Genomic DNA, 24,736 nt, shown 5'->3' with positions numbered 1-24,736 from the left:
TGTCAAGTAATGATCATTCTGTTTCGTCTTATTTGAATGAATCAAATAGAAAATTTTCAATGTACCTAAAAAAAAATTATGGATCAAATAGAAAAAATAGATAAATATATTTGATGAGTTGCAGGATGTAATGTTGATGATGGAGAGTGGACAGATAGTGGTTAGAGAGACACCAAAAAGATACAGAATGTTAATGGGTGGTGGTGGCCAATGGTTGATTGGTGGCCAAGTGAAAATATATATTTTTTAATTTTAAAAATTTTGAAATCAATTTTATTTTTTATTTTTTTTAAAATCAAAAATCATATACCAAACAAATTTTCATTTTGAATTTCCAAAAATATGAAAACAAAAACATTAAATAAGATATGAAAGCTTTAATAAACGACCCCTAAGAAAAATTTATGAAGTTAATTTCTCAAACCAAACCATACCTACTACCCATCGTTAGTTTTCTGCTCAATTAACATCCTCATATAAGAGCCACCGTAAAATATTGCACATTCTAGTTCTACATAGTCAACTTTAAAAGCTAAAGATATTCTAGTTCTTTACCATCACTATCATAGACCAACACAACACGAGTCAATTTCATCATCATGAATACTGCCAGCATGACAATGCTTCACCTAACTACTACATTTCATTTAGCAAACCAACTTGTCCAGTCCAGCCAAGCCCAAATGAAACTAAATTCTGGTGGAAAATGGCACTAGTAATTGCTCAAAGTATTAAGGCATCGAAAAGGAAAAAGCTATTTTTGTTACAGAGGTATGATATGTGGACCATTCAAATTCGGATTCTATGTAGTGCAATCTGTAGCGCTTTCCGAATTCCAATCTAGCAGCCTCAAAGGCAGCTAAATAAATTTTCCGGATCACAAAATTCCTTCAGGATCTAGAAGTCGTATATACTGCAAGCTCTGCAACTTTGAAATCATGTCTTTTCTCTCTTTGATAATAAGCTAGCTTTTATGTCAAATAAACAAGGCACACTTGCCATTCTTATTCCATCACAAACATACTCAACACGAAGCAATGAAAGAAAACGAACCAACATTAACAACAGAAACAAACTATTAAAAGTTAAGCCAAGTATCAAAGATTTTAAGCCTTCTTCTAGATATAAAACACATGGTTCCACAAAATAACTGAAAGAACATAAAACAAAAACGTACTGGGTCAAAAATAACAACTATCATAGTAACCAAAACACAGAGAAGATGTGAAGTGATCAATCCTCCCATCATTGCGGATCTCATTTCTTGGATTTCTTGGATGCCCTGTCACCAAAAGGAACACTTGGTCAAATTCTAATCCAAACAACCTGATCATATATTAGTAAAATTATGTCAGAAAAACTTACTGAGTGGGTTGAGCTGTGGGTGCAGATGCTGCGGGAGGTGGTGCTTTCTCTACTGGTCCCTGCGCAGATTTAAAAAAGAAACTTAGTATTCCATTTAGAAAATTATGATCTCAACTGAAAACTGCGACACAAGATATCAACACAATGAACTTCAGGTCTTAGGTCTATCAACTTATAATTTTCTTTATCCATCTATCTTCAAATCACCATCATGCAAATGAAAAGATTCAAATTCAACATCCCACACCATCTATAAGAAAAATAGTAATGAATAAATACATCTGAATTCTGAAATGATCAAAAATGGCAATTCAGAGAGAGTGTAGCACGAAATCCAACCCACTAACAAACGTGAAGCCACACATCTTTCCAGAAGGGAAATGGATCACAAATATGCATGTGGTGCTGAATATAACATACTTAAACATATAATTTTCTGATGTAGAGAAGCAAAGATGGCTTGCTCAGCTTAGGGATTATAGGCCACAAATGCGAATAAATTAAATAAAATTCAATGGGACCAAAACAATTGGAAAAATTCAAATTTATTTTGCCGGCAACACAACAAACAAATATGTTAATTTGCTCTGTCATCCAAGATCTATGCATAATTTTATTTGTTAAATTAAAAGATTAAGAGAAGTTTAGATATGCTAATATTTATCTTACCTGCGCTAAACGTTCCTCTCTCCTAGCTATCTTTCGTTCTCTGCTCGCCTTACTCTTTGCACGCTTAGCCTCAAATTGGTCAAACAAAGTCTTCTCTCTAGCTTTCTCGGCCTTCGACTTGTGGATACTCTCCATTAGAACTCTCTTGTTCTTAAAAACATTACCCTTCACTTTCATGTACATGTCATGATACATGTGCTTGTCAATTTTCTTCGATTCCCTGTACTTGCGGAGCAAGCGCCTAAGCACACGCATCCTCCTCATCCACAGGATTTTCGTGGGCAACCTTGCCTCCCTTGTACCCTTACGTTTACCTGAAATCAATCAAGGAACCAACATCAAAACCTAGGTAAGCTTCTCTTGTACTTGATCACAACATCACCATCAACGACATCATTAGCACTACTGAAGCGGTGCAAAATACTTCGATGAACTAAAAAATTAAAATATACTCCCAAATTTATTATCATTATAAAAAAGCAGTACCATATCCAGAATGACGGCCCTTGCGCTTGGCCTCGTTCATTCTGCGTGCACGAGATCGTGAGTGAATCTTGGTTGGTTTCCTGATGACAAAGCCATCCTTTACCAACTTCCTTACGTTTTGCCCTGCACTCAGAAAACCAAAGAAATATATGAATATAGAAAAATACAAGTGAGCAAAAGCTTGATATAAAAAGAAGACCAATGATGCAACTATATAAAACACAAGTACTAACTATTAGGGAAAATTACACCTCAGTTGGTACTTTCTAAAATAATTACCGTTCCATGAAAAAGTTTTAACATTTTAATTATTAAAAATTATAAACTTTCCCCTAACTATTAAGAGCATCAATTTTACACAAATGCAACCACTACACTGACATCAGCATGTACAGATTACTAATATTTACTCTTACCCTTGCAAAATCACGGATCTGTTTCAACTATAACAAATATATCACGTAAAGATAGGAATTAGAAGTGGATATTCTAGTTTTCTCATTATTGATATTGTACTTCAGAGTAACCACAAATCAAACCGTGACTCGGTTGTTCAGCAATGTTTCGAAACCTGGAGAGCTGAGCAATTCAGTAAAAAGTCACTGGTTTTATGAAAATAAGACAATTTTCAGTCTAAAGTGAAACCAACCTGTAAATTTTCAATTTTCAATTTTCAATCTTCTCAAACTAACACAAATGTTAAAATCCATTGCATAATTATTTTTTTTTCATATTATAAAAAAATTCAGGTCTTAACTACGATATTCTTTAGCATGCAAATACACAGTTCATATCTAACAATTCCTCAAGCGACCTTGCGAATAAGTAAAGTGTTTCAATAGCATTAATACATACATATATATATATATATATAAATATACATACATATCCACACACAAACATATACACATAAATGTTTATATTATCGCGCGTATGGTAAAAAAAAAATACAGCAAATCAACAGGTTCAATCGAGTAAATCGATGATAGCAGAGTTCAGAATACATAAAAAAAAAAAAAAAAAAAAAAAAAAAAAAAAAAAAAAAAAATTAGCGCAGAAGTCGGATTGAAATCGTAGTTTCTCGCACAGAAATGAAACGAGTGAATCGAATCGAAACGATCAGAGTGAAATGATCCTCAAGAGAGAGAGAGAGAGAGAGAGATTACGAGAGTTGGCCATGGAGATCTCGTTCACTTCATTGGGATCAAGCCAAACCTTGCCTCTGCCGCACTTGAGGACGCTGGCGGCGAGCCGCTTCTGAAGCTTCAGCGACACCATGAGCTCTCCAAATGGAAGAATGAGGAAGGGAGGGGAGGCTTGGATGAGTGCTCAAGATAAGCATTTTATATCACCGTCATCTCAGACGACAGATTGCCCTAGGGTTTTGACGAGGGCTGTCATTACGTTGGGCTTTCGGGTCGGATTCATACAATATTGAGCCTCACATAGGCTGTAGTGGGCTTGGACTCAGAATTTGGGCCTCAAATCTCAAGCCCAAATAATAAGGGGGATTTTAGAGTGATTATTGGATAATTTCGGAGTACGGCGGTGATTCATGGTATTAAGATTGGTAGAAAATGTGGAGTATTATGATTTTATATTCAGTGATTAAGGAATATGATAGGGCATGATGAATGATAATTGGTGAAGGAGTATAGACACGTGGTACCTAATAATTTTCCTTCTATTTACACCAAAAAAATCACTAAAAAATCATAAATAACACTTTATTAAATCAAAATTTCTTTTTTAAGCAGGTCAATCAAATTGGGTATTCTTTGGGATTCAAATATAATTGCGGAGTTGACTGTAATGGTAGAGCTGGTGGATTATGGGTTGGTTGGCATGATGGTAATCTGGTCGAGGTATGTGAAGGAGTGCGCACTTCATTATTTTGCAGGTTCAAGACAATGTACAAGGAAGTTGGTTCAATATTTTCATGTACGGGTCTCCTTTCACTCTAACTAGGGGCCAAGTGTGAAGTAATGTAGAAGCCAAAATTCAGCACCTTCAAAGGTTATTTATTATTATGAGGGACCTTAACCAGGTTTGTGGTTGGGCAGAAAAACTCCGTTCACACAGGCAAATTATTCCTGGAGCAGCGGCCTTTAATGACTTAATATTTTGCAACGCGTTGGTTGATCTTCCATCTCAAGGGGTGTGGTATACTTGGTGTAACAATAGAAAAGAGTCAGAAGTGGTTTATGAGCGTCTGGATCATGTCTTGGCTTCTTCTAGTTGGACATCAGCTTTCATACATTTTTCATTAGTCACGTTGCCTATTCAAAGGTCCGATCATAGTTCGTTACTCCTTGACACTAGCCGAATGGAACCCCATGGCAAGAAGTGGGGCAGATTTGAGGCAGTTTGGTTAACTGATCCGACCACACAAGATATTATCCAAAAAGCTTGGAAGATGCCCATTCAAAATGCAGCTTCATGTGTACAGCGCCAAGCCATAGTTTTAAAGCATTTGAAGAACTGGAATGCATTGTCATTTAGGAGCATACAAGGTCAAATTGAAGACATTCAAGCTCGTTTACAACAGGTCCAGGGATCGCTACAGACACAGGGATTACATTCTAAAGAGCAGGAATTGCGTTTTCAGCTTGATATTTTGTTACAAGAGCAGGAATTATATTAGGCTCGGCGATCTAAACAACATTGGCTGTCTTTGGGGGATCATAATACCAAATTTTTTCACCAAATGGTGTCCTGGAGACGGAGTAGGAACCGCATCGCTGTCATTCAGGATAAGGATGGACATGTTCTCACCCGGCCGCATGACATCCAAAGGGCTTTTGTGGAGCATTTTCAGCAACTTTTTTCACCATCACGGGATTCTTACACCGAATTAGGTTCCTTTCCCTCCCATTTTAATTTACTTAGTGTTATTAATTGTCATTTAACTTTACATCATTACAATCTCTTGTAACAACCATTTTCCATTGAGGAAATACAAAAGGTTGTCTTTCAAATGGGGAAGTTTAAGGCTCCGTGACCGGATGGGTTTATAACAGGATTCTATTAAAAATATTGGTCGATTGTGGGGCCTTCGATTTCTGAGGCTGTTTTGGGGTTTCTTAATATGGGGTCCTTATTTAAACCGCTTAATAAAACATTCATCTGTCTTATTCCTAAGACGAAGAGCCCACTCACTGTAAATGATTATCGGCCTATTAGTTTGTGTAACATGATTTATAAAATAGGCGCTGAAGTTCTAGCCAATAGACTTAGTTTGGTTCTACTTGAATTACTTGCCGATAACCAATGTGCTTTCTTGAAGGGTAGACTTATTTTCGACAATATTTTATTGGCCCATGAAATTCTTGAATATATAAAGAAGAAGAAAAAGAAGGGGTGTTTGTCCAGTTTTGGGTTGAAGTTGGACATGAACAAAGCTTATGATCAAGTGAGTTAGGTTTTCCTTGAGGCGGTAATGGCTAAAATGGGGTTCTCCGCTAAGTGGATTCAATTGATTTCTCAATGTGCCTCTACTGTCTAATTTGCTGTCTTGATTAATGGAACTCCGTCTGAATTTTTTGAACCTTCTGCGGGTCTGAGGTAAGGAGACCCCCTTTTGTCGTATTTATTTTTGTTGGTTATGCAAGTTTTGTCAGAAGGTTTTGCGCATTTGGCGTCTCTTAATGTTTGTCGAGGTATTGCCATTAGTCGGTAGTCCCCCTCCCCAATTTCACATTTGCTTTTCGCCGACAATTGTTTCATATTCCTAAATTATAAGCCAGCTGAAATTTGGTGTTTCCATTGGTTCTTAAATGCATTCTGCCACTACTCCGGGCTGCGCATAAACTTTCACAAATCGGAGCTTTTTCTCAGCCCTAATTTTTCATATTAAGCCAGGGACTGGCTTGTCTCCCTATTTGGTGTTAAAGTTGTATCCAAACCTGGAATCTATTTGGGTGCTAATTTAGGGTTCTCAGGGTGTACTAAGTCGGAGATCTTTACTTCAATTTTGAACAAAGTTAGTTCCAAGCTACAAGGATGGAAATGTGATTTTTTTAATTTTGCAGGCCGGGGAATTTTGGTAAAACATGTCCTTCTATCTATTCCTGTGTACTTAATGTCTGTTTCCCGCATGCCTGACTCTTTCCAGCATAAGCTTACATCAATTATTCATCAGTTTCTTTGGGCTTCAGCCAGGGGTAAAGGGATATCTTGGAAAAAATGGACATATTTATGCCTTCCGAAAGACTGGGGTGGTCTGGGATTTAGAAACCTTATGTGTTTCAATCAAGCATTATTAGTGAAACAGGCATGGCGGGTTCTGTCCTTTCCCAATTTATTGCTTTCACGAGTTTTGCTAGGTAAATATTGTCAATGACGTTCCTTTCTTGACACTAAACAATCGTCGTCATCTTCATGGGGATGGCGGAGTATATTATGGGAACGGTCATTGTTGGCCTCCGGGCTTCAGTGGGTAGTGTGGAATGGACAACGTATTAATTCGTTTAAGGATCAATGGATTCCGCTAGTTACCAACCCTTGTAGAGGCAGAGGATGGAGTGATATTTGTCCTGACATGCGGGTTGCACATTTAATGGATCCATTACTTCGCTCTTGGCGCATAGAGTTATTGTACTTGTTTTTCCTAAGCATATTATACCTTATATTTTATCTATACACATTTCTCAGGATGACATTGAGGATAAAATTGTTTGGGGTCTGACCAAATGTGGAGAGTACTCGGTAAAATCGGGTTATAGACAGGCGTTGATCCGACATTTTCCGGACTATTGTAGGCCTGATCCAGACTGGTTAGTATGGAAACGATTATGGCAATTAAAGATCCCTCTCAAATGGATCTTATTTGTGTGGAAATGTCTTCATAACATTCTCCCGGTGAAAGGAGAACTTAAGAAACGAGGGTTGACTATTGATCTAATTTGTTCAAGGTGTTTTCAGCATGAGGAATCTATTGAACACTTATTTTTTGATTGCCCAATTTCCCAAAGGGTTTGGCGCGGGTTGGTATTAGGATTAGATTTTGGAGTTGGAAGACCTCTGTCTTTCTTTTCATGGTTTCAAGGTTGGGTGCAGCATATTCATGACTCAGAGATTTTAATTCATTCCATTGCCTTATTATGGGCTATTTGGCTGCAACGCAATTCTGTTGAATTTCATAGTGCAACTATGTCCATTGAACGCACGATCACAACAACTACTGAATTATTATCGATATTTCTTTCACCACAGCATCATGTTTCCTATGAGTTATCCCACTCTTGTAATTTTCCTCAAAACAGAATTGCTAATCAGGTTATTTTGCAGAATGTTGCACCACCTACTGCAGATGTTTGGCGGATACATATCGTTGTGGATGGATCTTGGCTCTCGATCGGCGAACGAACTGGATTGGCATGGGTATGTTTTGATAAAGATCACCAGCTGGTCTGTGAAGAAGCTATTCTAGGGCCACCAATACTATCTCCCCAACAAATAGAAGCGGCTACAGTGTTCCAGGCTCTGCGTTGGGCATACAGCCACAGCATCACAAGGTTGCTTTTACAAATGGATTGCTTAGTACTACTACTGTTATTTCAAAACCAAGATCAAGACAATGATTAGCGTCTCCAATCTATTTTGACTGATATATTGTATTACTGTAAATATTTTCATCATGTTGTATTAGAAAAGATAGAGAGAGATGTGGTTCAAGATGCTCACTACCTTGCAACTACTGTAAGACAATATTTTCTAGCTTAATAGATTTGCTTTGCTGTGCTTTGTTCTAAAAAAAGTACAATATATATATATATATATATTGTCCCACCTTTTATATCATTAGGGTTGAGCTTCTCTCCCTCTAGATAACTGATTGTGAGAGAAAAATGAAATTTAAAACAATAATGTAGATCACTGATTATGAGAGAAAAATGAAATTTAAAACAATAATGTTCATAATTGTGGGACTCACCTCCCTCTTAAAAGATTGAATGATTCGATTCACATATGAAAAGTCACTCTTCCCAAATGAAAATCAAAATTATTAGATACTTTAAAAGTATTATTAGATACTTTAAAAGTATTATGTAGCATTGTCTACGTCATATTCTCAATAAATAAAAATTGAGATCTTGTTTGGAAAGTGGCTATTTTAGCATTAAAAAAAAAAACTAAAAATCACTATAGAAAACCAAAAATCAACATGTTTGGCATATATCTAAAAAAAATGACTTCTACCGGTGTAAAAAAACCAACATACCCTCGCTTTAACTTTTTCCATACAACTAAAATAAGGATTAAATGAGAATTTTTGACAAAAAATCAAATCACATCAGTTTTTCACATTTTTCTATACAATTAAAAAAAATCACAAAAAAAAAAAAAATGCATTCCCAAACACATAATTTTTTTTCATCTTATAAAAAAGTCCAATAATCACTAAAAGAACTCTTCTCAAACAACACCTAAATAAAAAATATTACATGATAATCCAAGACGGGTGAATAATTATTCATTGAAAATCTTAGAAAAATGGTTAAAAATTAACAATGCATGGGCAAATGAATAAATCATTTGCATGGGACCGGGATAAGCATGAGAATATATTCTTAATAAAACCCTTTTCTTTCTTTTTTTAACAAATAATAAAACCATTTCAGTCACATAATTTTGTTAAGGATTGGCACACGCATTGATTACATGCCCCACCACGAAATAGAGTTTGGAGTTGTGGCCACGCTCCAGCAATCATTGGCCAACCCACAACCTAAGTTTAATCTAATTTAAGTCTCTACCAATCACTATTGCATAGACTCTGTTATTTTTCCAGACCTAATAAGAATAAAAGTGTGACACAGGTATTCAATTTAAATACTTGAATTTTTAAATTTTTTATAATATTTGAGGAAAAAAAAAACCTTATATTTGCTAGTATAAAATATTTACTCTCGCGCGGATAGAATATGAAATTTTCTTATCTTTTCAAGTCTTGACCTTTTGGATACACACTCTCACTCAATACTCAACCCAAAACGACATAGCTGCTATCTATAAATAGGAACCTAGCTGCCAGCCATAAAACACCACTCTTTTATTCCCAAACACCAACCAACCCAACTGGGAATGGCCAAAATGTTAGAGCATCTCCAATGCACTAGGCATATAATACTTGTTAGTTAAAATGCCTAGTATGATTCACTTTTTTCAATTCCAATGCACTAGGCATATGATTAGGCATTTTGGCTCAACTCATATTCACTAGCTACATGTAGCTAGCCTTCAATGCTAGGCAAAATATATTCAATCATTAGGATCATTTCCCTCCATCTTTGTTGTTGACATGACATTCTATAAAATTAATAGTATTTGGATAAATAGCTAAAATAAAGAGCATGGTTGGAGTAAAAACATAAAACAGTTGATAGGCAAAATAAAATATATACTATATAGTAATATTTAGATAGGTAAAATGTCTACTACCGTTGGAGATGCTCACCAGTTTTCTTTTTTCTTTCACCATGGCTATTGCCTTTGCCTTGTTGGTCTCAGGTTCACAAGGGCTCAACACAAGCCTCGATCAATCTTCTTCTCTAGTCCCATCATCCACCATACTCAATTACCACGGCGGTCCACTCCTTACCGGACCCAGAACCATCAACATCTATCTCATCTGGTATGGAACCTTTTATCTGAAAGATCGAACCCCGATCACTGACTTCTTTGCTTCCTTCAATGGATTCAATCCACAGCCCAAGGAGTCCACGGTTGCATCGTGGTGGAATACTGTTTTGTCGTACAAGGACAAGGTCGGGAAACCAGTTTCCGGCCCTTTCACACACACGAAACAGCTAGGAAACATTCAATACTCACTTGGGAAAAACATCAAACGTGCTCAAATAGCCAACTATATTAAAAGCAAGATTTATAGCAAATTATTACCTTTGGATCCTCATGGGGTGTACTTGGTTCTGACCTTTAAAGATGTCAGTGTGGAGCAGTTTTGCATAAGTTCGTGCGGCTTTCATGGAAGCGTTGTAACAACAGCAACGAAGAGAAGAGTAGTCTATGCACACGTCGGAGGCCCTTTCAGGCAGTGCCCCGGCCTGTGTTCAAGGCCATCTGCTCTTCCGGCTTATGGTCCACCTGGTCAGGCAGCTCTGGTGGCTCCCAATGGGGTTGGTACAGATGGCATCATTATGAGCCTCACAACAATTCTTGCTGGAGCTGCGACAAACCCTTTCAACTCCGGGTACTTTCAAGGGGATGTGTTGGCACCACTTGAGGCCGTCACAGCATGTCCAAGGATTTTCAGCCCCCGAGCTTATCCAGGGTATCTGGGTGACCTGAAAGTGGATAAAATTAGCAGGGCAAGGTATAACGCTTATGGCGTCAATGGCCGAAAGTTCCTTCTTCCAGCTATATGGGACCCGGTGTAGACCAATTGCAAGGTGGTTGCCTGAAATTCAAAATCAATTTCAGTGAAGGAACCAATTGCAAGCTATATGGGGTTGGTACAGCTGGCATCATTATGAACCTCGCAACAATTCTTGCTGGAGCTGCGACAAACCCTTTTAACTCCGGGTACTTTCAAGGGGATGTGTTGGCAGCACTTGAGGCTGTCACAGCATGTCCAGGGATTTTCGGCCCCCGAGCTTAGCCAGGGTATCCAGGTGACCTGAGAGTGGATAAAATTAGCAGGGCAAGCAATAACGCTTATGGCGTCAATGGCCGGAAGTTCCTTCTTCCAGCTATATGGGACCCGGTGCAGACCAATTGCAAGGTGGTTGCCAGAAATTCAAAATCAATTTCAGTGAAGGAACCATATGTATATGAATATAGCTTGTGTATGCACAAACTTTCTAAAACAAATACCAATTACAAAACAAATAATATTGATAATGAGAATTAACTTTTCTTTCTAAAAATTATGCTTTGATTTTCCTTCAATCCACTGCTTCCATTACAAAAAAATGTGGGAGGTTTTCTCCTTATTAACCCAATCAACAGCCAGGTCACTGAAAAGGATCGAGAAGACGAGAGCCGAACAGATAAAACCTCAAGAATATCGTTTTCTCAGAAAGACACAATGACCATTGGATTTTTATTTCCTACTCTCCAACTGATAGAGGGAAGGGGTGCAAAAATGGTTACATCATTGCAAACCCTAAAAGTTTATCAAGCTGGTTAGTCTGAGGGACCAATCATCTTTTCCGGCACTACAAGTTGGTCAAACTCTTCACTAGTGAGCACTCCAAGATTTAGAGCAGCTTCCTGCACGATTAAATTTTGTCAAATTTGAGCATGCAGAGTTCCAAAATTTAAAATTACCAAGTTACTTGATTGCAAAAAGATAGTAAGTTTCCTGAGTGCAAGTCATGGATATATAATCGAACAGCAAAAAGACACCCTGGCATTGCAAAGAAATGAGAGAAGGCCATCACCTTCAGAGTGCTTCCATCCTTGTGGGCTTTCTTGGCAACTGCTGCAGCGTTGTCATAACCAATATTCTGGAAAGAGGCAACAGCATATATTGTTATTCAAAACAAATGTCCCCCCACAAGTGAGAGAGAGAGAAAGAGAGGAAAACTTACAGGGTTCAAAGATGTGACAAGCATTAGCGACTGAAAAACCATACAGAGTAACACAACAACATTAATTTTGGGCTTTAGCATATAATATGATCTAAAATTTTACACCTTTTGTGCCTGCGGCTACTTACCTCATGCAGTAATTTTGAAACCTGTTCCCTATTGGCTTGAATTCCCCTCACACAATTCTTTTCGAAAGAAGCAGATGCATCCCCAAGCAATCTCACCGACTATCGGACAACACATCACAAAATCTAGGTGAGTAAGGAATAATGAATCTATGGCTACCCAATAGAATATAAAATCACACATCATATATTCAGGCGACTTACTAAATTTCATCTGTATTACCATTAAGATAATATTAAATTTAAGGCAGGTCAAAACATGAATTCAGAATTTAATAGTTTGCATTCAGAGGATGCTAGGTGAGAGGGGAATCCATAACGCTTTTCACACTGAGAAGGGTTAACTTTCCCCTGAAATAGAGTAAACTCACACAAATGAGATAATTTTGTTTAATTTAGTTTTTTTTTTTTTAAAGTTCAATAATGAGAGAAAAGGATAAAGATTTTTACAGGCATAATACTGCTGCCAGGTTCATTTTCAGGAAGAATGAGTTCACCAAGGCCGCAACGTGGACCACTGGACAAGGAAAAGACCAAGAAAACCCCAAAAATAAAGCAATACAACAAAGAAAGTAAGGGTTGTCAAACTAGAATATATACCTTCCTATCAAGCGTATGTCATTCCCAATCTTCATAAGGGAAACAACAATTGTGTTTAAGGCTCCACTGCTTTCAACAAACGCATCGTGTGCAGCCTGGCATTACAAAAAATATATGAACATGCAAAACAGTTTTGCTTGAAGGATACAAGGTATTAAAATAAAATAATAAAATAATAAAAACAAAAGCAAAATTTAGTGAGATCAGAGAATAACCAGTGCTTCAAATTTGTTTTCTGCTGTGACAAACGGTAAGTTTGTTTCCTCTGCTACTGCTGCAGCAATCTTTACATCAAACCTGAATAAGGCAAAAATATTGAGAAATGTGGAACTAAACAAGAAAACAAATCTAAGTGGATAACTTATCATTAAGATAGAACTTTGAAGTATGACTTCTTGCCAATTATTTTTAAGGTTTGTGTTAACATATGAATATCATATATATGAATATAATACTATATATGTCAGTATGTATAGATAGTATTAATATAATATGTATATATAATATACAACGATAGCTTTAGGTTGCTTTGCTTTAGGATTGCTTTCGGTCGCCACTAACTTTCGGCGTCGCTTTTCTTATTTTATTAATTTACATCATCATGATGTCTTGTATCCGAGCTCCTATATTAAGGAGTCTCTATTGTGTTTCTGATATAGAGTTAACATAACAGAAATATTACTCTCTCAACTCTCTCAATTTCTCTTTCATGGTATCAGAGCACAGGTGCTTTTCCTAAGTCTCTGCATCACATATTTTGTTCTGTCACAGATTGCTGTGTATCTTGTCCTTACCTAATACACAGATTGGACAATACCACCACCTTCGTCTTTTCACGACGAAGCCAACGCCACCAGATTCATCATCATCTGCCGCCGCACGCGCCTCCACGCGCCGCCAGAACATTCGGCCACGCGCTCACTCGGTTCAAACGCGCTCTACGCGCTGCCGACGCGTTGCCTACACTGCACGGTGCTATTGTGCGCCCCAGCATCATCTGCTAACGTGAGCCGCGTGTTTCTGACATCAGCTGACGTCAGCCCTAGCTGCTTCCGTGCGCCGTGTGTCTCTCACCTGCTAACGTGCGCCGTGCCACACTCTGCTAACGTGCGCCGCGCCCTGTGACATCAGCCCTGCATCACCTGTTTGACCAGCTTCGTTGACTTTTCTATTTTCTGCCTTTCTGGTCATATTTTTGGTCAGTTCACTCCTTTTCTGACTAATTTCAACCTTCTGAATTCACTGGTAACCTCAGTTTTTTCAGATTCTACCTCATTTGTACTATTTTTCTCTCATGGATCGCCTGGACTCCACTACTCATCCTATTTCTGCTATTCTTGACGGGACTAATTATGTCCTATGGGCACAAGCTATGTCTGGCTTCCTCAAAGGAAAGAAACTTTGGCGCATCATTACTGGGGATGTGTGCAAACCAGTTCCAGAGACCACAGATTCCACTGCCACGGACTCCACTGCCAAATATATCGACCGACTGGAAGATTGGGATAGTAAAAACTATCAGATCATCACTTGGTTTCGCAATACTTCTATTACATCTATCAGCCTTCAGTTTGGTCGGTTCCAACTTGACTCTGCTTCCTCTCCTGCCAAAGCCATCTGGGATTTTTTACAAGAACGCTATCAGACTACTGGCCTTGCTCACCAATATCAGCTTCTGAGTCATCTTCACGGTATGCGCCAAGAAACCACTTAAACCATTAATGATTTTCTCTCCCAAATGTACTATGCTTGGGATCAGCTTGCTCTTTGTGAACCTCCATGGGACTGTACTAAGGATGCTACCATGTTTACTACTTACCGTGACCAATAGCGCTTGGTTCAGTTTCTCATGGCTCTCACTCCTCGATTTGAGCCAGTACGCGCATCTCTCCTTCATCGAACTCCTTTACCCACTCTTGAGCAAGCAATTTCAGAACTATTGTCCGAGGAAACTAGATTTGGTACTCTCCATCCGCACCCTGTGGACTCTGTTCTTGCCACTCCACAGATTCGGAGCTCTCCCTCCTCACCTTCACCACAGAGGTCCAATGCCTGCAATTACTGTCACAACCGCAATCTTCCATCGACTCATCTTCTGGTTAATTGTCCAGTTCGTCTTTGTGGGTTTTGCAACAAGACTGGCCCTGGTCATCTCCAGCAAGATTGCTTCCGCAATCCCGCCCGTGCCTCTCGCAATGGTCCTTCCACCGGGAATTTTTCTCGCAACCACTCTCACCGTTCTGGGACTCCGTTTAAACCAATACCTGCTCAACGCACTGCTGCTGCTGCCTCCGAGGATTTACCTTCCTCTGTTCCTATAGACTCTTCCACCCCAGTCTTCTCTCAAACCGATGTCGCAGCCATGTTTCAACATTTTTTGCAGAATTCCGGTACTCCTCCATCTACTGCTTTATCTGTCACCGCAGGTAACACTTCTTGGTACTTTGACTCCGCTTGTTGTAATCACATGACTTTTGACCCCACTATTTTCACTCCTCTCTCTTCTCCTCCTTCTGTTCCTTCTATCCATACTGCTGATGGGTCTCTTCTGTCTGTAAGTCATGTTGGTTCTGTTTCAACCTCTCACTTATCTTTATCACATGTCTATCTTATGCCTGCTCTTACTTTAAATCTTATTTCCATTAGTCAATTATGTGAGCATGGTCTAACTGTTACCTTTTCCCGTACTGGTTGTTTGGTGCAGGACCCTCGGACGGGGCAAACTCTTGGGATAGGCCGTAAGCATGGACGTCTCTACGAACTCATCCATCTTCATGTTCCAGATTTCTCTCAGATCACAGCTCCTACCACTACTACCACTGCTACCACTGCTCCTCCTTTATCTCCTTTTCAGCTTTGGCATTGTCGTTTAGGCCATCTATCTGTTGGTCGTTTAAAATCTCTAATTTCCAGTGGTCATTTAGGTCATGTAAGTTCTGATGTTTTAGATTGTGTGTCCTGTCAACTTGCCAAACAACCTGCTTTGTCGTTTAATAAAAGTGACTCTGTTTCTCTTGCACCATTTGATCTCATTCATTCTGATATTTGGGGACCTTCTCCTACTCCTACTATGGGAGGCGCGCGCTATTTTGTTGTTTTTATAGATGATTTTTCCCGTTTTACCTGGTTGTTTCTTATGAAAAATCGCTCTGAGCTCAAACAACTTTATTACAATTTTGCTACAATGGTTAAAACTCAATTTTCTAAAAATATTAAGGTTTTTCGCTCCGACAATGCCATGGAATATAAAGATTTTGATTTTCTTTCCTTTCTTCAGAGTCATGGTACTCAACCTCATCGTTCCTGTCCTGGTACGTCTCAACAAAATGGACGTGCTGAACGGAAACATCGACATATTCTTGACACTACTCGAGCTCTCCTTCTGTCTTCCTCTTATCCGGAACATTTTTGGGGCGAGGCAGCTCTCACTGCTGCTTACACTATCAATTGTATCCCTACACCTGTCATTCATAATCACACTCCTTATGAGCGTCTGCATGGCACCCGTCCCCCTTACACCAACCTTAGGGTCTTTGGATCTGCCTGTTTTGTTCTTCTCCAACCTCATGAACGTACCAAACTTGAACCACGTTCTCGCCTTTGTTGCTTCTTAGGGTATGGCATTGAACACAAGGGGTATCGTTGTTGGGATCCTCTCTCCCAACGCCTCCGTATCTCTCGTCATGTCATCTTTTGGGAACACAAAATGTTTTCCTCTCTCTCTCTTTTCCGTTTGTCCGTTCCCTCACCCTCTCTGTTTTTTACTGACCCTTCCACGGATCTGTTCTCTGATGACCTTACTCCCTCGCCCTTGCCAGCCTCTCTCGAGTTCTCTGATGAGCTTACTCCACCGCCCCTGCCGGCCTCTCTCGAGCATGCCTTGCCTTCTGGTCTGTCCCATACCCCTGCTCACTCTGATGGTCCTGCTCTTGCTTCCTCGGGATCCTCCCCTCCTGGTGAGTCTCTTCCTCTGGCTCCTCCTGCCTCTACTCGACCACACCGGGTAACTCAACCTTCTACTCGTCTTCGTGACTTTATTGTTGGTTCTACTGCTTTTTCCACTTATGAACCGACCTCCTATCGTGAGGCTCGCTCTAATCCTCTTTGGCAGCAAGCTATGACTGATGAATTGCAGGCTTTAGACAAAACTCACACTTGGGACATTGTTGATCTTCCTCCTGGCAAGACTGCCATTGGTTGCAAATGGGTCTACAAAATCAAAACTTGTTCTGATGGATCTATTGAGCGCTACAAAGCCCGCCTTGTTGCAAAAGGCTTCAACCAAGAATATGGTATTGACTATGAAGAGACATTTGCTCCTGTTGCTCGTCTCACCTCTGTTCGCAGCCTGATTGCAGTTGCTACCTCCCGACACTGGGATCTTTATCAAATGGACGTGAAAAATGCTTTTCTTAATGGTGTTCTTCTTGAGGAGGTCTACATGCAACCTCCCCCTGGGTCTACTTATCCCCCTCATAAAGTCTGCAAACTTCAGCGTGCTCTATATGGTCTCAAACAAGCTCCACGCGCTTGGTTTGCCAAGTTCAGCTCCACTATGCATGACTGTGGTTTCACCTCCAGTTCTTATGATACTGCTCTTTTTATCCGCAACACTGCTCAAGGGACCACCTTGCTTCTCCTTTATGTGGATGATATGATTATCACCGGTGACGATCTTGATGGTATTGTATGCCTTAAACAGTTTCTTAGCCGTCATTTCGAGATGAAAGATCTTGGTCCTCTCAGCTATTTCTTGGGTCTTGAAATCTTCCATGATTCCACGGGGTCCTTTCTCTCTCAGGCTAAGTATACCTCTGATCTTCTCACTCGCGCTGGTCTTACGGATTGCAAGACTGCCTCCACTCCCCTGGAGTCCCAGAGTCGTCTTACACCTCTTGATGGCACTCTTCTCTCTGATGCTACCCTATATCGTCAGCTGGTTGGCAGCCTTGTCTATCTCACTGTTACTCGTCCTGATATTGCCTATGCCGTTCACATTGTCAGCCAGTTTATGTCCGCTCCTCGTACCCCTCATTATGCCGCCTTAGTTCGTATCCTTCGTTATCTCAAAGGTACCATGTTTCATGGACTTCATTATTCCGCCCACTCCTCTCTACAGCTTCGTGCCTTTTCCGATGCTGATTGGGCTGGGGATCCTACTGACCGGTGCTCTACTACAGGGTTCTGCTTTTTCTTGGGTGATTCTCTTATTTCTTGGCGCAGCAAGAAACAATCTCTTACTGCTCGCTCCAGTACCGAGGCTGAATATCGTGCTCTTGCTGATACTACTCAAGAACTTCTCTGGCTTCGTTGGCTTCTCACTGACATGGGTGTTTCCCCTTCTGGTGCTACTGCCCTCTTTTGTGACAATCAAAGTGCTCTTCAAATTGCTCACAATGATGTTTTTCATGATCGCACCAAACACATTGAGATTGACTGTCATTTTATTCGTCAACACGTCACTCATGGTACTGTCCATCTCCTTCCAATCTCCTCTGCTGATCAACCTGCTGATATCTTCACCAAAGCCCATTCTCCTGGTCGCTTCGTTGAACTTGTCTCCAAACTCAAGTTGGTTGATGTTTGTCCTCCTTGAGTTTGCGGGGGGCTGTTAACATATGAATATCATATATATAAATATAATACTATATATGTCAGTATGTATAGATAGTATTAATATAATATGTATATATAATATACAACGATAGCTTTAGGTTGCTTTGCTTTAGGATTGCTTTCGGTCGCCACTAACTTTCGGCGTCGCTTTTCTTATTTTATTAATTTACATCATCATGATGTCTTGTATCCGAGCTCCTATATTAAGGAGTCTCTATTGTGTTTCTGATATAGAGTTAACATAACAGAAATATTACTCTCTCAACTCTCTCAATTTCTCTTTCAGTTTGGATGTGCTCAGTGACAAGGTGATGACCAACTGCTTTCTCTGTCAAAAACAAGTGATCCATAAACTTGCAATTCTCAAAGACAAAGTTTCTACTCCCTTTTTGATAACAAGGCAGAAAGTAGCGACCTGACATTCATTAATTTCAAATGAAGGTGGGTTCAATGCCATTGGGCCTTCTTTAACACCACTGATTATTGTGGGAAATTTCTTTTTAGAAACACAATATAGCAACTTGAAAAGAAAATTGCACATTCCCTCAGGTTATCACACAAGAATCCTGTTTCAACAATTTTTAGTTATATGTTTCATTGAACTCTCACAACATTATCCCATATATCTTCAACTCCAAGGATGCACACAAGTTCAACAATTCAGGCAAATGAGTCTCTCCAGATTTTCAAATAAACTGCATGAATTTTTATTTTTTTTAAAAGATACTAAGTGCTAACAATAACCACGTGTGTAATCCATGCATGTACATGGAAAAGAATGATGGAACAAGTAATAGAAAGAACACTGGTTGCAGAAAACTCAAACTATAAGAGAAATGAAACCAAAAGAATGAAAACAGAGCAGTGACTCTCATATAAAGGGTGGGAAGGATCACAACCACAAAATATTGTAACACACACCCTTTTTTTGTGTTCAATTCAGTCCCTACAGCAGTGCCACCATGTGCAAGCTACTCACATGACACCTACAATATTTAAGATCTCAAAAAAAAAAAAAAAAAGGGAACAGAGAAAATATATATATTAATTGCCAACCTGATACATGCGAGGTAGGGTGCACATGACTCGGTCAATACCATATTTCACCTACAACCAAAGAGCATGCTTTAAGGAATCCCTTCCAACATAATTAAAGCTTGCTTTGTTCCTTCAACTGGGAGAAATCCATTTCATAGTAAAAGCCAACACTCCAAAAGTTTGATAGCAAAGTAAGCTTACCTGTGTGGTATATCCACTAAATTCTTGCCCAAGAGTCAAAGGTGTTGCATCTTGAGTGTGAGTACGTTCAATTTTAATAATATCTTTGAATTCAACTGACTAGAAAAAGAAAATAAGCACGATTAGTAGTCGCAATCATAGTTGTAGTAGGACTAGTAGAGACATTATGACAATAATAGAAGCATGACAAATAAAAAAAGAGAATACATGAACATAAAGGTCAAAAACACATCACCAAAATCCTTTTACAGGTACAAATAATTAAGATCAGCCAGGAAAATATTACATCCCTGTATGATTTGATTATATGTCATAAGGAAAAGCAATTTGCAAACCACATTAGTAATTTTTCTTTTTTGCACTAGTGTTGCCAGGAAATACTAATAGTTTAGCAAATTTCATGTTGGAACTAACAGTAAATTTAGTGAGCCGAAGCAATCCCAAAAGTTTTTTCCAATATATTTTCCTTAGGAGAAAAAAAAAATCATATATAATGAACTAAAATCTAATCTAATCTAAGATGAGTAAAGTTTTGATAGGACAAAACGTCAAAATTGGGTCATAACACAAAACTGTAATTATTAGATGTGTAAAAGTACCTTCAATTCTTGTAGTGTAATCTATACAACTCTATTCCCTATCTAACACATTTTTAGAGCATGTAGCGTACCACATTCTCATTCCCGTTCCACATACTAGAGAGATCCACGTTCTAGTTAACATGGTTTTGCACTATATCCTAGACTCTATTTTCGTATAAATTCTAATCTTTCCAACAAGTCAATTGTTAGTACTTAAACTTTCCAAGATACAGCATTTAACAGTGCTGGTAAAACCTTAGTAAGAGACCAATCTCTTCATCAAGTTATACAAGTTTGTACCGCATTTTAGAGTATGGAGTGTACCATGTTCCCGTTTCTGTTCCACGCACTTGAACAATCCATGTTCAGGTCACATAGGTCCAGAATACAAAATGAAAGATTTTAAGTAAATTTAAGTGCCTTTGTAGACAAAGAAATGATGATTTGCACATGTTGGTTAGCTAAAAGTTCTTGAGAATTTCTTAATGTTTTTATTTATTACTATATCATTCATGTCATATGTGACATAAAACCAAAGCAACGTTTATGATTTATTGTAAACAAACAATGACGCGAGAAATAATTGAAGTTGCCAAATATAATAGTTCAGCAGATAGTTGCAGCCTATGAAGAAGTAGAAAATGGATAGTCATAAATTATTTCAGTGAACATGACATGCTAAACCCACACCATTGACCAATAAAATTTTCAATTAATCATGAGCTTCTTAAGGGTGAAAAAGTGAAATGCAAGCTTGATGCATGAACAACTTCATCAAATGCTCCACACAGAACAATAACCAAAAAGCACAATGTGGCTTCGCTGCATGCCCTCGGTACACCACACGTAGCTACTTAAAAGAGGAATATATATATATATATATATACGAATGTTCCAAATTTTTTCAGTTTTTTGTCCATACAGCATAGAAAATTTTGACTACCAATGTTAGTGATGCATCAAAACCTTAACAACCTACACAGATTACAATCACAAAATCAGCAGGTGTAATACAGACGTCATTAGTGGTAAAAATGCATTTAGCTATTATATTAAAAAAGGGCTTTTAAGGATTACAGAAACATAACTAAACCTTGGAATGTATTGAAGTTTGTAAAGTTTTCAGGTTTGGTATTAATCTCAAATTTATTTCCGTTGCAGCAGCAATGTGCATCACCTGTAAATAAAACACAATCGATTACAAACCACGTAGAGATCAAACATTCCACAAAGATGATCAATAAGCAGTTCAGCAAGTTTGTTTCATAAGACTTACTGTAGGGAACGTGTCATTAGAAGATTGTGATCTGTTCACATGGTCATTTGGCTGCACAAATTTTTCACCTCGCTTGTGGCCAAGAATTTCAGCAGCTCTATTTGTAATTACTTAGAACAATCAGTGACTGTGTTATAAATTCAAATAGAAAAATTCATATCAACAATAATCAACGTTGCTAAGAGATACCAAAAATCTAAGATTTGGTTACCTTGTGAAAGACTTAGAGGTGTAGTCGAGAGCATGCACATTCACAAAAGGGATATGCATATAAAGATAGTTCCAGTGCATTGACAAGCAATAGTAAATAAAACAATAAAAAGAATATATACTGACAAAAACTATAAATATTACAAAAAATGATATAAATGAAGAGAGCAATCTTGATGATCTGGATTATCTTTAGTGTCAGTTCAACCAGCACAATTCCTCACTAACCTCCCAAATCATTGCTCACGCACAAGAGGAAGTCAACCAAAGTACCAACTCCTCTCTCTCTCTCTCTCACACACACACACTTATGCGTGCACACAAAAACACACATACTAGTCCAAAGTAGGCAAGAATTAACATTGGCATTACAAAGCCCTATAGCAACCCTGTCCAGCCAGTGCATGTACGTATAGAGTGCCCGTGCAGGCAGCTCAAGTCTATATGAGGCCTATGGCAAAAAATCTGAGCAAGGCCCTCTGTAAATTTTTCCATTGTAATTCTTTATTTAAAATTCATTTTTTTTCACTTTTTTAAATGCAAAATTACTAATTAAATTTTTATATTCAAATTTTGTTAACATAATTCATAGGGAGAAGTACAATTTATATTTTATTCGTTGCTAATGCAATATAGAATCAACCATAAAACCAACCACATAATCATGTGTTGCAAAAGCTTTGGTGGTTGGTTATTGTGGGAGCCGAATAATGGGGGTCGTAAAAAAGCCAAGTATATGAACTTGGGGAACTGGAATGTATGTATAGTATTCGGCTTCATCCCACATCCAAATCCTACCTATTCAGTCAAATAGCCGAATAGGGCAAGGGCCGAGTAAAAAGCAATTCGCTACAAAGGAAGCCGAATGACGAACAGAAAGTGGGCCTAATCCCGAGGCCCAAGAGAGAAAGGATATAAATAGAAGAATATCAGCCAGTAAGAGGTATGTGAGAATTATTACACTTAAAATATAAGCAATTCAGAGATTAGAGACTGACTTGCCCGTCGGAGTGCTAATTCCGGCACCCCTGACGGGAGTGTTTATTCCTTTTCAGATGACTAGAAGAGGATCACTAGCGTCCCCCGGGATCAGAAGAGTATTTCCAAACCACTTCTCCACAATTGGCGCCGTCTGCGGGAATACTCAAATATATCCATGGCAGGCGTAACAGAAGATCCTCCAATAGTCATTGATAAAACCACGCAAAGAGACGACCTCACTCCAACAAACATGCTTGGACCGGAGACTATCGCCGCAAGACGTGCCTTGAACTTCGCCTCACCCTCGACTTCGGAGCATGAGACAATGCAGGCGATCATGGAACAAGCAAAGAAAAATGAACAGAGGTTGGAAAACATGATCGTTGAGAACAAACGTTTTCGTGAAGATTTGTCCTTGGAAGTGGCGAAGTCCAAACAAGCTATACGCCTAAATCCGGAACGATCTCTGAAGGCAGGTGGTCGACGACCTCGAGCCCGACAAGACGACACTGATAGCGACTCCGACTCGTTATCCCTGGAGCCCAGGAAGAAGGGGCGATTTGAAACTTCCAGTTCTTCTAAAGAGAGTCCCCGTATAAGGCATAAACGAAAAAGAAACAGTTCGGATGAAGATCAACACGATCCTTCTGTACGACGGATCGCAAAGGCAGTGCTATCCAATAAATTCAAAGCACCATCATTCACCTTGTACGACGGTAAATCAGACCCCACCGATCACATCCGCCATTACACGCAAGCCATGACACTCCACGAAAGGCTTAGACCGAGTTGAAATCGATGGAAGCCCAGACAAGTTCTTCATGGTCGGCGCCTCCCTAAATCAGGCCGACAGATAGCAGCTAATCTCTTTCCTGCTCAGCAACCTCGATGTCTTTGTGTGGACTCCGTATGAGATGCCGGGTATAGATCCGTCAGTTTCACAGCACCATTTGAATGTCGATCCTAAGTGCAAGTCGATCATTTAGAAAAGCCGGCGGTCAGCCGCAGAGCACACTGCCACCGTTGTTGAGGAGGTTGACAGGCTACTTGATGCCAGGGTAATTAGGGAAGTGACCTACCCTACATGGCTCTCTAATACAGTGGTGGTGAAGAAGAAAAACGGGACTTGGCGAGTGTGCGTTCATTTCACGAATCTAAACAAAGCCTGCCCCAAGGATTGTTTTTCCCTACCCAGAATCGACCAACTTGTAGATGCAACGGCACGCCATCAACGTATGAGCTTCCTCGATGCTTACAGAGGCTACCATCAAATCGCCATGCATCCGGAGGACCAGGACAAAATTACATTCCTCACCCCAAGAGGAACCTACTGCTACAAAGTTATGCCTTTTAGGCTGAAGAATGCAGGGGCAACCTACCAAAGACTGGTCACCGCCATGTTCAAGGAGCAACTTGGCCACACTATGGAAGTGTATATTGACGATATGGTGGTCAAGTCCAAGGAAAAACAAAATCATATAGCCGATCTAGAAAAGACATTCGGCATTCTACGCAAATATGGAATGAAGCTGAACGCTTCTAAATGTGTGTTTGGGACTGGCTCTGGCAAGTTCTTGGGTTACATTGTCAACCACCGAGGAATCGAGGCCAACCCGAGGCAAATCACAGCAATCTTGGAACTCGGCTCCCCTCGTTCAGTAAAAGAGGTTCAAAAGGTGATGGGGATGGCCGCCGCACTCAACAGGTTCATTAGTCGGTCTACAGATCGTTGCCGACAATTCTTTCATACACTACGGCAGGGAAAGACTTTTGAATGGTCCGCCGAATGTGAAGCCACTTTCAATGGACTCAAGACCTACCTCCACTTAGTACCACTCTTGACAACACCCGCTGCTGGTGACCCGCTCATTTTTGTATCTGGCAGTTTCTGACAGGGCCGTCAGCGCCGTACTGATAAAGGAAGAGCTGGGGGAGCAGCGGCCAGTGTATTATGTGAGCAAAGCAATGGTTGACGCCGAAACACGGTACCTTCCGCTGAAAAAACTCATCATAGCCCTAGTCATGGCGGCAAGA

At 39.4% G+C, this 24,736-nt stretch overlaps 5 protein-coding genes across 5 annotated transcripts; 2 read left to right on the top strand and 3 right to left on the bottom strand.

Moving 5' to 3' along the window:
• Positions 1 to 1,058: 1,058 nt before the first annotated feature.
• On the bottom strand, positions 1,059 to 3,919 carry LOC114286570 (large ribosomal subunit protein eL19z). Its single transcript, XM_028229754.2, has 5 exons — positions 3,687 to 3,919; positions 2,521 to 2,643; positions 2,035 to 2,348; positions 1,366 to 1,424; positions 1,059 to 1,282 (listed from the first exon to the last, which is right to left on the bottom strand). The coding sequence occupies exons 1-5, from the start codon at positions 3,796 to 3,798 to the stop codon at positions 1,258 to 1,260; spliced, it is 633 nt and encodes a 210-aa protein (XP_028085555.2). The 5' UTR covers positions 3,799 to 3,919; the 3' UTR covers positions 1,059 to 1,257.
• Positions 3,920 to 5,713: 1,794 nt separating this feature from the next.
• Positions 5,714 to 8,106, top strand: LOC114286545 (uncharacterized). The gene is made up of 2 exons (XM_082897200.1): positions 5,714 to 5,932; positions 7,174 to 8,106. The coding sequence occupies exons 1-2, from the start codon at positions 5,714 to 5,716 to the stop codon at positions 8,104 to 8,106; spliced, it is 1,152 nt and encodes a 383-aa protein (XP_082753326.1).
• A 1,877-nt stretch (positions 8,107 to 9,983) lies between these two features.
• Positions 9,984 to 11,408, top strand: LOC114286571 (protein PHOSPHATE-INDUCED 1-like). The gene has a single exon (XM_028229755.2). The coding sequence runs from the start codon at positions 10,002 to 10,004 to the stop codon at positions 10,917 to 10,919; it is 918 nt and encodes a 305-aa protein (XP_028085556.2). The 5' UTR covers positions 9,984 to 10,001; the 3' UTR covers positions 10,920 to 11,408.
• Positions 11,394 to 12,834, bottom strand: LOC114282362 (fumarate hydratase 1, mitochondrial-like). The gene is made up of 6 exons (XM_082897199.1): positions 12,800 to 12,834; positions 12,650 to 12,716; positions 12,203 to 12,301; positions 12,075 to 12,104; positions 11,925 to 11,990; positions 11,394 to 11,754 (listed from the first exon to the last, which is right to left on the bottom strand). Exons 1-6 carry the CDS (start codon positions 12,832 to 12,834, stop codon positions 11,668 to 11,670), a joined length of 384 nt encoding a protein of 127 aa, XP_082753325.1. The 3' UTR covers positions 11,394 to 11,667.
• Positions 12,633 to 21,825, bottom strand: LOC114286572 (fumarate hydratase 1, mitochondrial-like). Its single transcript, XM_082899663.1, has 5 exons — positions 21,512 to 21,825; positions 21,329 to 21,412; positions 19,655 to 19,753; positions 19,472 to 19,522; positions 12,633 to 13,096 (listed from the first exon to the last, which is right to left on the bottom strand). The coding sequence occupies exons 2-5, from the start codon at positions 21,407 to 21,409 to the stop codon at positions 13,091 to 13,093; spliced, it is 237 nt and encodes a 78-aa protein (XP_082755789.1). The 5' UTR covers positions 21,410 to 21,412; positions 21,512 to 21,825; the 3' UTR covers positions 12,633 to 13,090.
• Between the last annotated feature and the right edge of the window lie 2,911 nt (positions 21,826 to 24,736).

This window comes from Camellia sinensis, chromosome 12 (assembly GCF_055761805.1).
Source record: "Camellia sinensis isolate YWXY chromosome 12, ASM5576180v1, whole genome shotgun sequence".
Taxonomy (NCBI): Eukaryota; Viridiplantae; Streptophyta; class Magnoliopsida; order Ericales; family Theaceae; genus Camellia; species Camellia sinensis.
Note: the sequence above shows the minus strand (reverse complement) of the source record. Positions and strands in the feature narration are given on the sequence as shown.